Raw genomic sequence first — 13,032 nt, forward strand, 5'->3', positions numbered from 1 at the left:
TAAAAGTAGCGTGTTAAGAAATATATATATATGTATAAATAATGTAATCTTACTTTTAAGAACATAGTGCACACATATGGCGATTTCCGATTAATCGGTGCACAACAAAATACATATCTTGCACGGAGTGGCAATAAAACATGCTGTATCATATCGGCTAAGAATTTAAAGTCATCTATGTGACACATAAAGTAAAGGGAATCGTCGACTGTGCACAACGATACAAAAATATCCTAAAATAGATAAAGCATTATAAGCGGAATTTCAATTCATTACTTTACAATTCATTACAATTAATTTCATTGTTATCTCTGTGCGAAATCTACCATTAAATTTGATAATGACGAGTTTGGCAAATGATAAGAGTACAGTTCAATTTGATCCGCTGTTGGATGAAGACCAGCTTGCGTTATCGTTTCTGGTGTTTGACTCAACAAATTTTTCAAAGTTGATAGATCCTCTCGTTTAAATGTAGTTACATAGCCCTGTAAAGTAAACGCGGGGTAACTATAATTTAATACTTCTACATTTTCCTCTATATTGTCTTTTTTGTGATATTCAGAAATAAATTAGATTATTACTTACTGTCTCCCAAACTGTGCCATAACGTCCAGCACGACCTGCTATTTGTAAAGCCGCTGACACAGATATAACGTCCATTTCTTTTTCACCTTTTTCATTAGATGTTGGCTGAATTAACGAATAAAATATAATTCTTCGAATATGCCTATAACAATATAGGATACTTTTAAGACAATCATTTACAATTATATGCACCTATATTATTTAAAATCTCAAACAATAAACGTATAGATTCAAATTCAACATATACGTGCATAAACTTACAAATTCAAACCCATTCCAATGGCATTGGTTGCTACCAAGATTTTACAAGAATTGTTAGGATCATTAAATTTCGCAGCTTGCGCCAGCTTGGTACCTGGTGGTAAGCTGCCATATATCACAGCCACTTCTTTTCCTCTGTTCTCAAGAGAACGTGACACGGTATATATATCGTTTTTATTAAAGCACACTACGCAATCTCCCGGCATAACGTTATTCAACGTTTCGACAGCTCGATTTTCTATCTCTAGCTCTGTTAATCGTTTATATCTGCGAACTTCTACGTTTTCGCCCGTTGAAACACATATAGCTTTTACCTATACATAGCTTTTAGTTAATACACGTCAAATACAATATTAAAACATTTCGTAAATAATATAATACAAAGATAAAAAATACCAATTCTATAGCAGCAGCTTCGCCACATAAATGTATCTCATCCGCAGGAATTCCTAGAAGGGCCCTTGTCCACGCCCAGCCTCTATTAAGATCACGCATTAATTGAATTTCATCAATCACTGCTACTTCATCTGCAATAGATTATAATTGTATTTTCTTGTGTAAATATTAAAGATGCCAAAATACTCACAATTATTTTGTAGATTTGCCATTTCTACAGAACAAGATAAATGACTTGCTGGATTATCATAACCTTTGATACATTTCCGTTCTTCTCCAGTTAATAAATCACATGGTGTTCCCTAAAAATAATGTTAAATACATTATTATACCTTTATTATCTTTGATGAATGTAACTAAAATAAATATATGTTTACCCTTTCATTGCATTTATGAAATACTTCTGCAACTAATAACTTTAGCGGTGCGCAATATACTCCACTTTTTGCAGTAATAAATCTTTCTAAAGCATGATAAGTTTTTCCACTGTTTGTTGGTCCAGCGTGAAAAATTATTTTTCTATTTTTCGATCTTGCTAGAGGATACCTAAAGAATAGTTAAATTTTGTTATTTTTGTAGAAAACATCTTTTTTTCTTAATATATTAGAAAATATATAATTATAAATTACTTAAAATAAATAATATAGTAATTGTATATTAATAAAATAATATATATAGTAATTGTATATTAATAAAATAATAAATCTTGATAACTTTAATATTATGTAAATTTATATTTTTTTTCTTACCAAGTAGCAGGACTTCGTAAATCGCTAATCTTTTTGAGATCATCTAAGCAATCAAGATGTGGAAATATTTTCTTGGCATGACTTATGAAGTATGGAAAAATATCAGTAACATTTCCAACGCCTTGCAGGATATCACTCAAGACTACATAGAGATCCACAGGTAATGATTCCGTTCCTAAACAATACTGTTTAAAGTTTGTAAAAGCCTGTCCCTGGAGATAGTCTAAAATCAATGCCACAATTAAAAAATTAAAATTGTAATTAGTGACATATATATTTGAATGTCTACGCACTATGTAATCCATATTCCTGAGCTAATTCCTTGATTTCTGTCTTGTTTGAGAAAGCATTCAATATCTTTAAAAGATCTGTCTTCTTCAAAGAAGACCCAGTTAATTCAGCGCCGACATTTATATCATCTGGATTTGATTTGATAGGTACAGGATGAAACAAAGATTCTGGTACATTTGTACTGTCGCTTTTCTTGCCTCTGCACAGTTGGACATAACTTGTGCCGAGAGCTGTTGACCTAGCAATGAAACAAATGAAATAGGAATCACAGTAAGAATATTAGGTCTGTTCTTTTTAGTTAAAACTTCTGTACCAGTTTATCTCTCTTTCTTTTCTCTTCAGGAAAAAGAAGAAGATAGTACAAAAGTTTAACAAAAAAAACAAGTTTATTCTTAATATACTTTGCAATATACAATATATTAGATAGAAAGAAGATAAAGAAAAGATACGATTGAAGTGTATAGATATATAATCTTTAATATCTATTATTTAATATCTAATTTTAACAATTTATGTATATACACACCTGCGTATGAATGCTGCCGCTGATAAAGCGCTTTTTCGCATCAACTGTTCTGTCATGGCACATTTAATAAGTATCATCTTTTTTTTAATCGTGAGCAAAATCTTGTTAAAACAGACAATCAGAAGTACATAGCTCGCAACTAATATATGTACATCGATCAATCGTATTCGATAGTATTCTTCTTTTTCTTCTTTAGCTAAGGATTCCAAAAGTGCAATTGATTATACAACTTTCTGAGAAGAGACTTCAAAGGATCAAGTCTCTTCAGTCCTCGGTAAGTTAAAATCAACACGTAAGTTTCGATCCGGTAAGTTTCTGTGGGTTCGATCATCGGATATTTCAGAGAGAAACTTGAGAAAGACCATGTCGGTTTTTTCTGTTACGAAATCGCCTGTACACTACCGCCAGTACATTCATTATCAGTTTGAGAACTACGTGACTACATACATTTTCTAACACTATCGATAAAATCGTATCGTGAAAATAGATGTGGTTCGTCTCTGTACTAATTCCTCAGGATAGAAGCGCGCCGACTATCCTCAGGAAGGATAGTTTAAGGAGCTCCGCATAATAAAAGGAAGTTTAGTGTTGCGTTGAACATATATATTTTTTTCATTACTATAAAATAAGAAAAACGAAACAAAAGAGAAATAGAAATTTCTATAGAGTAACTCCGGTATATACGCCGTACCAATCAAAAATTTAATTTATTAAGTATTATTTAATATGTTTAAAGTAAACGAACTATATCAGTAAAAACTTGGTACTGTCTACTACTAAGAAAAAAATATTAGAAATCCGAAATATTTATTTTTTATATTAAAAAATAAACTTTTTGAAACCCTCGCATTTTTGCCATATATCCTATAGGGGTGATATGTACGGCTCATGAAAAATTTACAAATAATGCATACAAATAAGACGTAAAATGACACAATAACTTATAAAATGTGTTCATTAAATTTTTTTATTAAGAACGGTAAATATGTATATGAAATAATAAATAATAATTACAATCTTTTTACATATATTACAAGTATTATGACATGAAGTATACATATTTTATGCATTTATTGCATTTAGTGCATGAATTCAATCTGCGCACTTTGTATATTTTGGCCTCCCCGTTCGCCAAAAATGCCATATATCCCAAATATATACATTGGATATATATATATATATATATATATATAAGATTGTATATATAAGTTGGATATATAAAATAACAAATTAAACAAAGAATATAAAAGCAAAGCACTTGTATTTTGCTATACAATATTTTACTATTCCACTATACATATGTACCACGAAATAATCACTAAATCTTTTACACGCCCCTACTGTAATCATTTTAAACTTTAATTTATATAGTGTATTTATTTAGATAGTGTTACTTATACATTACAGTGACAAATCGATTGAACTGACAATAATTTCATTAACAGTAAGAAACTGAAATCATAACACAATACTAATATAATATAAAGGCATGTAACAGACTAGTTGCGGGAAAATTACTTCCTTCTATTTTTTCTGACTTCTGCGACATAAATCCCGTGCGGAGTTACCCTAAGTTATATACTATCAAATTTCTCTAAGTTGTATTTATGTATTAGTAAATGTACAAGTAATATATAAATATAACTTATAGAAATTTGGTATAACTTATATAATTTATAGAAGATAGTATATAACTTATATAAGACATACTTTTTAAACGTCTTTGTGCTAACATGTCTTATCTCACATATCATCGTTAATATTATTATACATACTTTGAAAATGTTAGATTTGAGTATTGTATTAGATACGACGGACAGTATTATTATCATTTTATGAATATATGTTAACGATATTTCAATTTGCTTCGCATCTTTTATATTAAATTTCGTTATCGATTTTATTTTTTACACTGAGGAAGATCCAATCGAAAAGGTTTGTCTCAAAACAATTTTTCTCAAGAATAAAGTATACGATTTCACAGACGTCTAACCTGTGTTGGTGCGCATGGGCTGATTTACACATATCCTTGGATTTATTCGTTGAAGCTTATATCAAGATTGATGACTAATATAAGTCAAGGCTAATGAGAGTCAGGTACATTAAGAATTATCTAAAGATACAACAGAGCCATTAATTCTATTCATTAGTTTTCACGTAAATTCGATTAATAGCTACATTGAATAGATTAAGAAAAACAATAATATTATTAAATGGGACTCTTAATCTTTAAAATATATAAATACAACTAATATAAGTCAAGGCTAATGAGAGTCAGATGCAGGTAAATAGACGTAAGATCTTGAAATAATATTTATTTATTGAATAATATTTATCGACAGAATATATGTCAATTTTATTATTTCAAGATCTTCGAATTTACGTAAAAACTAATCATATGAAATTAATGGCTCTAGCATGTCTTTGGATAATTTTCAAGCAAAATGTATCTGCTGATAAAATACCATCAGTAATAAGACTTCGTCCAGAGGAAAGATTGAAAGAGAGTGTTACCATAATTAGTTGATTAAAATATATGTTGTAATTTTAATATAAATTCGTTAACTATCTAATAGAATGAAATAATTTTTAGATAATTGTATAATATTACAATTGGTGCAAGCTTTGTACATTAATCAAGAAAAACAAAGTATGAGAAAAAGATCCTCTACTTCAATTAATACATGATTCGCCACATGATTCACTCTCATTACTTTTATATTATGTATTAATGCAAATTAAGACAGTCTATATAATATTAAGCTGAATGATATCGCATGTGTATTTTTGCGATAATTACATGATAATTATAAATACAAGTACTATCATTATAAATACAAATTATAAATACAAGTACTATCTAGCGATTCAATTTTTAATACACAAACTGTACACAGAGACGGATAATCTTTTTTTACAGATCGATTTATTTATGCTGGATGAAAACTTACGAAGTGTGTTTAAAAAAATATCGAACCTTTGATCAGCAAAAATACATTTCAAAACCTCCTTAGTAATGCAGGTCCTTCATCGCCTTCATGATACTGTGCGACGCAAATAACCAGACTGTGAACAGCAACCACCTTGGCAGCTCTATCACGATAATGCTTCCATTCTTCGCATCTAATTCAAATTTTCTTGGCCAAACACAGCATTCCTATGGTTCGTCAGATTCCCTATTGTCTCGACATGACTCCGTGATTTTTGACTATTCCCCAAGTTAAAAATGCCGTTGAAAGGGATCTCCCAATATGAATCAAGAGAAGACATTATGCGAAACGCAATGGACCAACTGAACATCATTCCATAAGATGTATTCCAGAAGTTTTCCAACAATGAGACCGCTAGGAGAAGTGTGTGAATTACCAAAGGGACTACTTTGAAGGAGATTAGAGTAAATGTATTGTGTTTGAATAAATATATTTTTCATCAAAGGTTTGATATTTTTTTAATACAATTCGTATGGGAAACTCCGACGTATATAATAGTAATAGCTGCAATAGAGAGTTGTCACTTCATTTAGTATATTTGAGTGACATTAACGTGAATCAAGACGTGGTATCAAATTTAAAGAAGTAAACAATTGCTCACAGTGTAAGAAAAAGATTAGCAATTGCGCAAAAAAAAATTGCGGACATCCCATTTTTATGTTAAATAGATATACTCATGACATGTTTCTTAAACAACAAATTAATCTTGCAACAAAGAAAATACAATTTGGCACGATCTACAAAAAGATATTAATTAATTTTAAATTAATTAATTTAGAATTAATTAAGTAATTTAAAAATAATATATCTAAATTTCTGTTTTAGTTGTAAATATACATAAATAATTTTTATATTTATTAATAATAAAAACATAGGCATTAATGTTAAATATTAATTAATTTAAAATTAATTAATTAATTAGAAATTAATTAATTAGGAATTAATTAAATTTGAAATTTGTAAAATATATTCTAATTCACAGTTCATTTATTTTTAGATAGGAAGAAAAAATATTGAATTCTACGAAGCAAATTATAATACGATGTGCTGCAGAATATAATGACTTTAATTCGAATGTTATATACAAGAAATACGTTGCAAATACGGAATAAAATCAATTTTCTTCACAGTAAGCTGAAGACTGTTGTGATCAAAGATTAGGCAATCAATTAGAGAACCAGGACATTAATGAATCCCTTATTACTTAATGAGAAGAGTAGTAGGGGATTCATTAAAACATTAGATCATTAAATCTCTAACTGTCACATCATTAATATCATCAGAAGAGCATTTACAAAGCGCGATATATATAATCAAGAGCATCAAAGAAAGACACTTATTGGATGTTTAAATGTGTTATTTAATGTTCATTATCAAACAGATTTTATATTTAGATCACGCTGTTTGCATTTACATTTTATAGTTTACAAAAAATTTATTTTCTTATATTGAAAATATTTATAAAAAAAGCTTAAAACACATTTTTTTTAATTTTATAAAGATGATATAAGAAAAAATATAATGTACACGCATGCTCGGAAAATATATTTTTTGTTATCAAAAATTTAAAGAAGCAAGCGTTTGTGATTCAAATCTCCACACTCAGCATTATTCCTTAAAATTGTATCGATTGTGACATTGGAATGTGTAATTTCTATGGCGGTAATATATCATTTGTCAGTGCTGTAGGAAATAAAAGTGACACACGAAAAAAATACTAGGACATCCGGGATTTGAACCTGATTCTCCTTCATATATTAGTAGACCCATCCAAAGAGCCATACAGCACTGATAATTTCTTTGTTATGTGTTTCTTTGTTATGTGTTTCTTTTAAATTTCTTATAGTGAATAAGAGAGGTTATCGACAGTACTTTTATCGACAGTACTTTATTTATCTAATAGTCCTTTCGAGTTATTGATACATGACTTAATAATGATTTGTTAATAACAGCAATAGAGTAGCAATATCACATATACTATAATCAAAAGCTATCAAAGTGTTCAATTCTTAATTGTCAAATTTTAATGAGTGCCGTAGTTTTATTGAATATCTGCCCAAGGATACCACTTGTCCCACATGCTATCGACGGGTATTAGTTTCTTCACATCATCTTATAAAAACACCGACATAATATTTTCTTTTCATACAAATAAACAGCTATCTAAATTAACTGTATATGTGATTATCGAATTTGAAAAACAATATGTTGCAAGGAAGATGTTTACAATTATTTCTTATGACGCTGACTGTGTATAATAAATTGTTATCTTTAAATATTTAATTTAAAATATTACATAAATAATAAATATAATTTTATATGCTATATTTTTGCTATATATTACACTTAATAGTATAATAGTATAATATTATATAGTAATATAATATATATAATAATATAATATTTAATATTTAATGTCCTATTTGATATACTTATATATCTAATTTCGACTAAACTTTTATTATTATTATAATCAAATAGGAAATGATGATCTTATCTTGAATAATAAATTGAGCTTGTCGCCCTAAGCACCAAAAAAAGACGCATATTCAGATTTTTGGAGTATTACATGCAGTATATGTATCATTATGAAAAATATATCTATTTATATCATAGTATATACTTATAAAAATTCATCTATCTTCACCTATTACTTTCATTTGTTTCTTCAAATTTACGAATGACGCAGAGTTGCTGCATGGCGAGCAAAGGGTTAACTTCTCGTAAAAATATAAACTAAATATAAACTAAATATAAAGAATGTGCCGTCTTTCTTGATAACGCAATGTGTAAGCGATGCTGCGTTAAGATACACAAGAAAAAATATATATGCAATCTGATCTTAAGAAGACATCGTTCAGTAGAAACTGCAAAGATTTTATTTCTGCAAATGTGTTTATGCAGTTTGTACCTCCAAATTTCGCAAGTTGGAATGCGCTGCGCGAGATGAAAGTCCGACAAGATCGGAAATTCAACGATGTCTTGGCACTACGTTGGCACAAGTTCTTTTCGACTACAGTCACCAGGAAGCTATGAAGCTGTTAGATTCAGTACCTGCTAAACTTTCACGACAATTATGTTGCGCCTTACAAGACAGTCAATTAAAGGCAGACAGAAGGATGATGGAAACATGGATGAAAAAGCAAAAAATTCTTAAATTGTATCTACATAGTGACATTCTAGGTAATATTCATTGCATTTGAATTAGATGAAACGTCAAAAGTGATCCATATACTTATATTTATGCTTGTTGATATATTATAAATTCTTGCTTTATCAGCACTGGGCGAAGAAGAGCTGAAGAAGTTTCAGGCAGAGATCGAAGCGGTGACGCAGAAAAAACTGAGGGATGAATTTGCAGAGGAATGTCATAGATTCGAAGCTGAAAAGAGGTTTATCATTAGAAGCAACGCGGATGAAATTCATACTAAATATGAGGAATATTTCAAGACCACTCAGCAGGAATTTACAGAAAAGTTGCAGGTTATCAGTATATATAACATATAACATATATGAATGAAAATTTATTTAAAATTATACAACAGGTAGAATTGATGAATATAGATGCCAAACGCAGTAAGGAATTGCAAGAGGTAATCATAAAAACGCAAATGGATACAACACAAAATGTGCTAAGAAAAATTCGACCTCAGATGAATTGGGTTGTTACATCTCTTTATAATGAACTTGAGCAAACTCGTCAGGCACAGAAAGAAAAAATGATTGTTGATTTTAATAACATTATAAGGTATCCAAAAAATATATAAATAAAATAATCAAACTCTTTATAGCTTACCCAAGCTTTGCAATTTTTTTTTAATTTTTTGCTAAGTGTGTAGCAAAAAATTGAAAACTGATAGATTTAAAAGAAGGACCATATATTTTTTTTAATATTAAAAAAATATGAGATATTTTTATTATTTATATACAAGATGAATCAGAGTAATTGAACCAGATTTTTTATTTTTTATCTTATGAAAAAATGATCAATTACATATCTAATTATTGACTTAACGATATAGATCGGATGCATAAATAACATCATTAGCGTTTTTTTGTTATGCAACTAGAAGCAATCACAGCTAAGACTATCTTTCTCTGAATCCCTGAAGACGAAAATAACCCTAACTGTGATAGCTTCTTGTTGAATAATGAAAAAACGCTCTATATAAACTGATTTGAGCGCGAAAACAGATATGTTTGATGTTGAGTTATGAAAATTGTTACAAGTTATTAAAAATGCACTTTTTTCTCAGTTTAGAGCAGCAATTCTCATCATTATTCACACATCCAATCTGAAAATTAAGTCGATAATTAGTGAGGTCGATAATTTTCTTGTAAAGTAGAAAACTGGTTCAACTACTTTAATTCACTCTTATGTATACTTAATACGTGATCTAAGTATGTTTTTCTCTTTTTCATAAAAAAATGTTTTTAAAATGAAAAATAAATGATTTAATATTACTTTTATAAAATATTACAATATTTTAGTTATTAATATTCATACGTTTATTAATATATAAGAATATATAAAGTACTATTTTCTATAAACACTTATAATATGATTATTTATTTATTTATTTATTTATTTATTTATTTATTTATTATTATTTATTTTACTTATTCCTACAACATTTAGTAGGTGAATTATAATCCATGTTCTGAAATATCAAAAGTAGTAAAAACATTACAATTATGGCTTATTAAGCCAATTGTGGCAATTAATTACTTAATATGCCTAAAGTTATTTATTCTACTTTACAAAGAGGTTTTCTTTTTGATTATAAATGAAACGCTATGGAAAATATAAACTAAATACGATGTTGTAAAGTATTATATAGAGATACAACAATATTACGAAAATTAATAATCCATCTCTTGATAGATGTAGAAAGCTTGCTTACCTACAAAATATTACATCATTCTGCATTTTCCTTTATTGCTAATAACAGAATGAACAAACATCAAGCAATAAACTATTTCAATCAAAGTATTTCGACAGCCTGTATGACTTATTAGTATTATCTGTTGAATTATTTGTGTAATTACCCATAAATAGCAAGGATTATATTGAGTTACTAGATAGGCTATGTATAGCGTTTGATTATCTTATTACAACTTTTAAGTTTTCGAAATATCATAATATAAAATACTGAACTTTTGATTTTTATGTACAAAGGAAACAGTATCTCAAATTTGATGCAATAATCAAGGAAATTGAGAACAAGAAAATGGAAGAGTTGCATGATCAACGTCATGAACTCGAAATACAAAATGTAATAAATATTATTTATACTTTTTTCGTGGAAAAATTACGTAGCAGTTTACAATTGCAAATAATAAACAAATATTTTGAGGTAAATATATATATATATAATAATTTGTATATTTGGAAATAAAAATTTCGTAATAAAAAACATTTAAATACGCATTTAAAATATATAGGAAAAGATCAAATCCTTACATGAACTTATTGCTAAACAAGAAGAAACTATAAATACAATGAGTGAGAAGATTACAAAATATCGCAATAAGAATAAAATGCTTCAAGAAAAAATTGATGCTCTTACTAAAGAATTTCAAAAATTTATAAATTTTGCATTTAATACTTTACCAGAACATGCCGACTTTTTATTGCCATTAGATTTATTTTCTGTAAATAGTACAAACAAAAAGGACAGTAAGCACAAAAAAAGTGATAAATAAATTAAGGACAAAAAATGTACTTTATTGGAATAAAATGTTATATATACACATATATTATAACAAATAAAATATAATTATCAGAATAAATGTTATTTATTATATTTTATGATACATATTTTGTAAAATGTATCAAAAATTTTCTATTTGAATTGTTTGTATTAAGAAATAAATGTACATAATTTTATTTATATTTATTTTATATTTTTATCAGTGAATTATATAACTAATCGTGTTTATAAATATTTATGTTATTTACTCCTATAGGCTTGTGATTTTTGAATATCCCAATTGACCCAATCCAGCTTCCTCTTCTCTATATAATACAACTCTTTTTGCACACCTCTGATCAGATTCATAAATACATCGACAAAGTAATAAAAAATATCTCGTCAATGAGAAATATGTTAATCAAGCTCTTGTTAAAATATCTCACGTGCTATAAATTACGCGTAATTACATATATTATTAATGACAACACTATTTCTTATTTCAATAATTTACAAAATCATGTCACAAATATGATTGTTGAATTACAAAATTTCTTCATTTATTTCTTCTTTTAAAACTATAACGCCTCAGATGCTTTGATGTGATCCTTATAGTTGTCTAGCCCCAAAAGTTCATATACATTAATGTACTATTGATAATCAGGAACTCGGCTCAAAAAATTTCGGTCCGGATAAAAATTCGAATCTAAATCCAATTTTTGGTTTCAATCCTTTTCTCGTAACCGTTACCGAAACCGATTGAATCCGATTCGATCTTTTTAGATTTCGATTTTTGATAATCATATATACATATATATATGTAGTGATCACCATTATCAGTAAAAGAACTAGATACCGAAAGTTGAGTAACCTTGGACTATAATCATAATCAGGCCAAAATTTTAATTTGTGATATAATTTCGGTCCGAGTCTTTGTTAATAATTGATCAAAATATTTAGCTATTAATCCATAAGAAACAAACACATTTTATTAATCTGTCCTTTAAGATACAAATATTAAAGAGAAGGTGGTTTATTTTATTTAATCCAAAAAAATGTTATGTAAAATACAAGAGAATAGTTTCTTGCTTCTGACATGCGGCTATAACAAGAGAATGGGTTATTATGTTTTGCATAGCAAAACATTTGCCTCATATATTTATTCCCCATTTATGCATTATTTCTCATTTATTTTTATAAAATATTATGGATAGACCAATAATAAGAAAAACTACTCCAAATAATCATGAATAATAAAAATAAAATAAAATCAATAAAATAAAAAACAGTTTTTTAATTTTTTAAATGATCAATATAATAAATATTATTTAGATGTTATTTTAAAAGGAGAAAAGAAAAAATATATCACTGCATAATTTTATAAATAATCTTTCTTAATATTTGTTTAAAATTTATTGCTATTGTTGTTTATTCATTTTCATTAAGAGAATTATTTTTTTTTTAATATTAGCTAAATTATTGATGAAAACAGGAAGTTACAGATTTCAAATTATATTTATATTTATATTTATAACAAATAA

The 13,032-nt window shown here is 27.7% G+C and overlaps 1 protein-coding gene across 1 annotated transcript in view; it reads right to left on the reverse strand.

The window, feature by feature from the left end:
- The window catches only part of LOC108694822 (ATP-dependent RNA helicase SUV3 homolog, mitochondrial), a 5,081-nt gene extending 1,936 nt beyond the window's left edge, over nt 1-3,145 (reverse strand). Inside the window, exons 1-10 of the mRNA XM_018204495.1 lie at nt 2,809-3,145; nt 2,285-2,520; nt 1,992-2,214; nt 1,620-1,788; nt 1,433-1,544; nt 1,243-1,373; nt 847-1,160; nt 586-727; nt 327-485; nt 54-233 (exon numbers count right to left, since the gene is read on the reverse strand). Coding sequence (XP_018059984.1) covers nt 54-233; nt 327-485; nt 586-727; nt 847-1,160; nt 1,243-1,373; nt 1,433-1,544; nt 1,620-1,788; nt 1,992-2,214; nt 2,285-2,520; nt 2,809-2,885 — 1,743 coding nt within the window. The 5' untranslated portion in view covers nt 2,886-3,145. The remainder of the gene's footprint in view (nt 1-53; nt 234-326; nt 486-585; nt 728-846; nt 1,161-1,242; nt 1,374-1,432; nt 1,545-1,619; nt 1,789-1,991; nt 2,215-2,284; nt 2,521-2,808) is intronic.
- Nucleotides 3,146-13,032: the final 9,887 nt, after the last annotated feature.

Source organism: Atta colombica, unplaced genomic scaffold (assembly GCF_001594045.1).
Source record: "Atta colombica isolate Treedump-2 unplaced genomic scaffold, Acol1.0 scaffold125, whole genome shotgun sequence".
NCBI classification, from domain to species: Eukaryota; Metazoa; Arthropoda; class Insecta; order Hymenoptera; family Formicidae; genus Atta; species Atta colombica.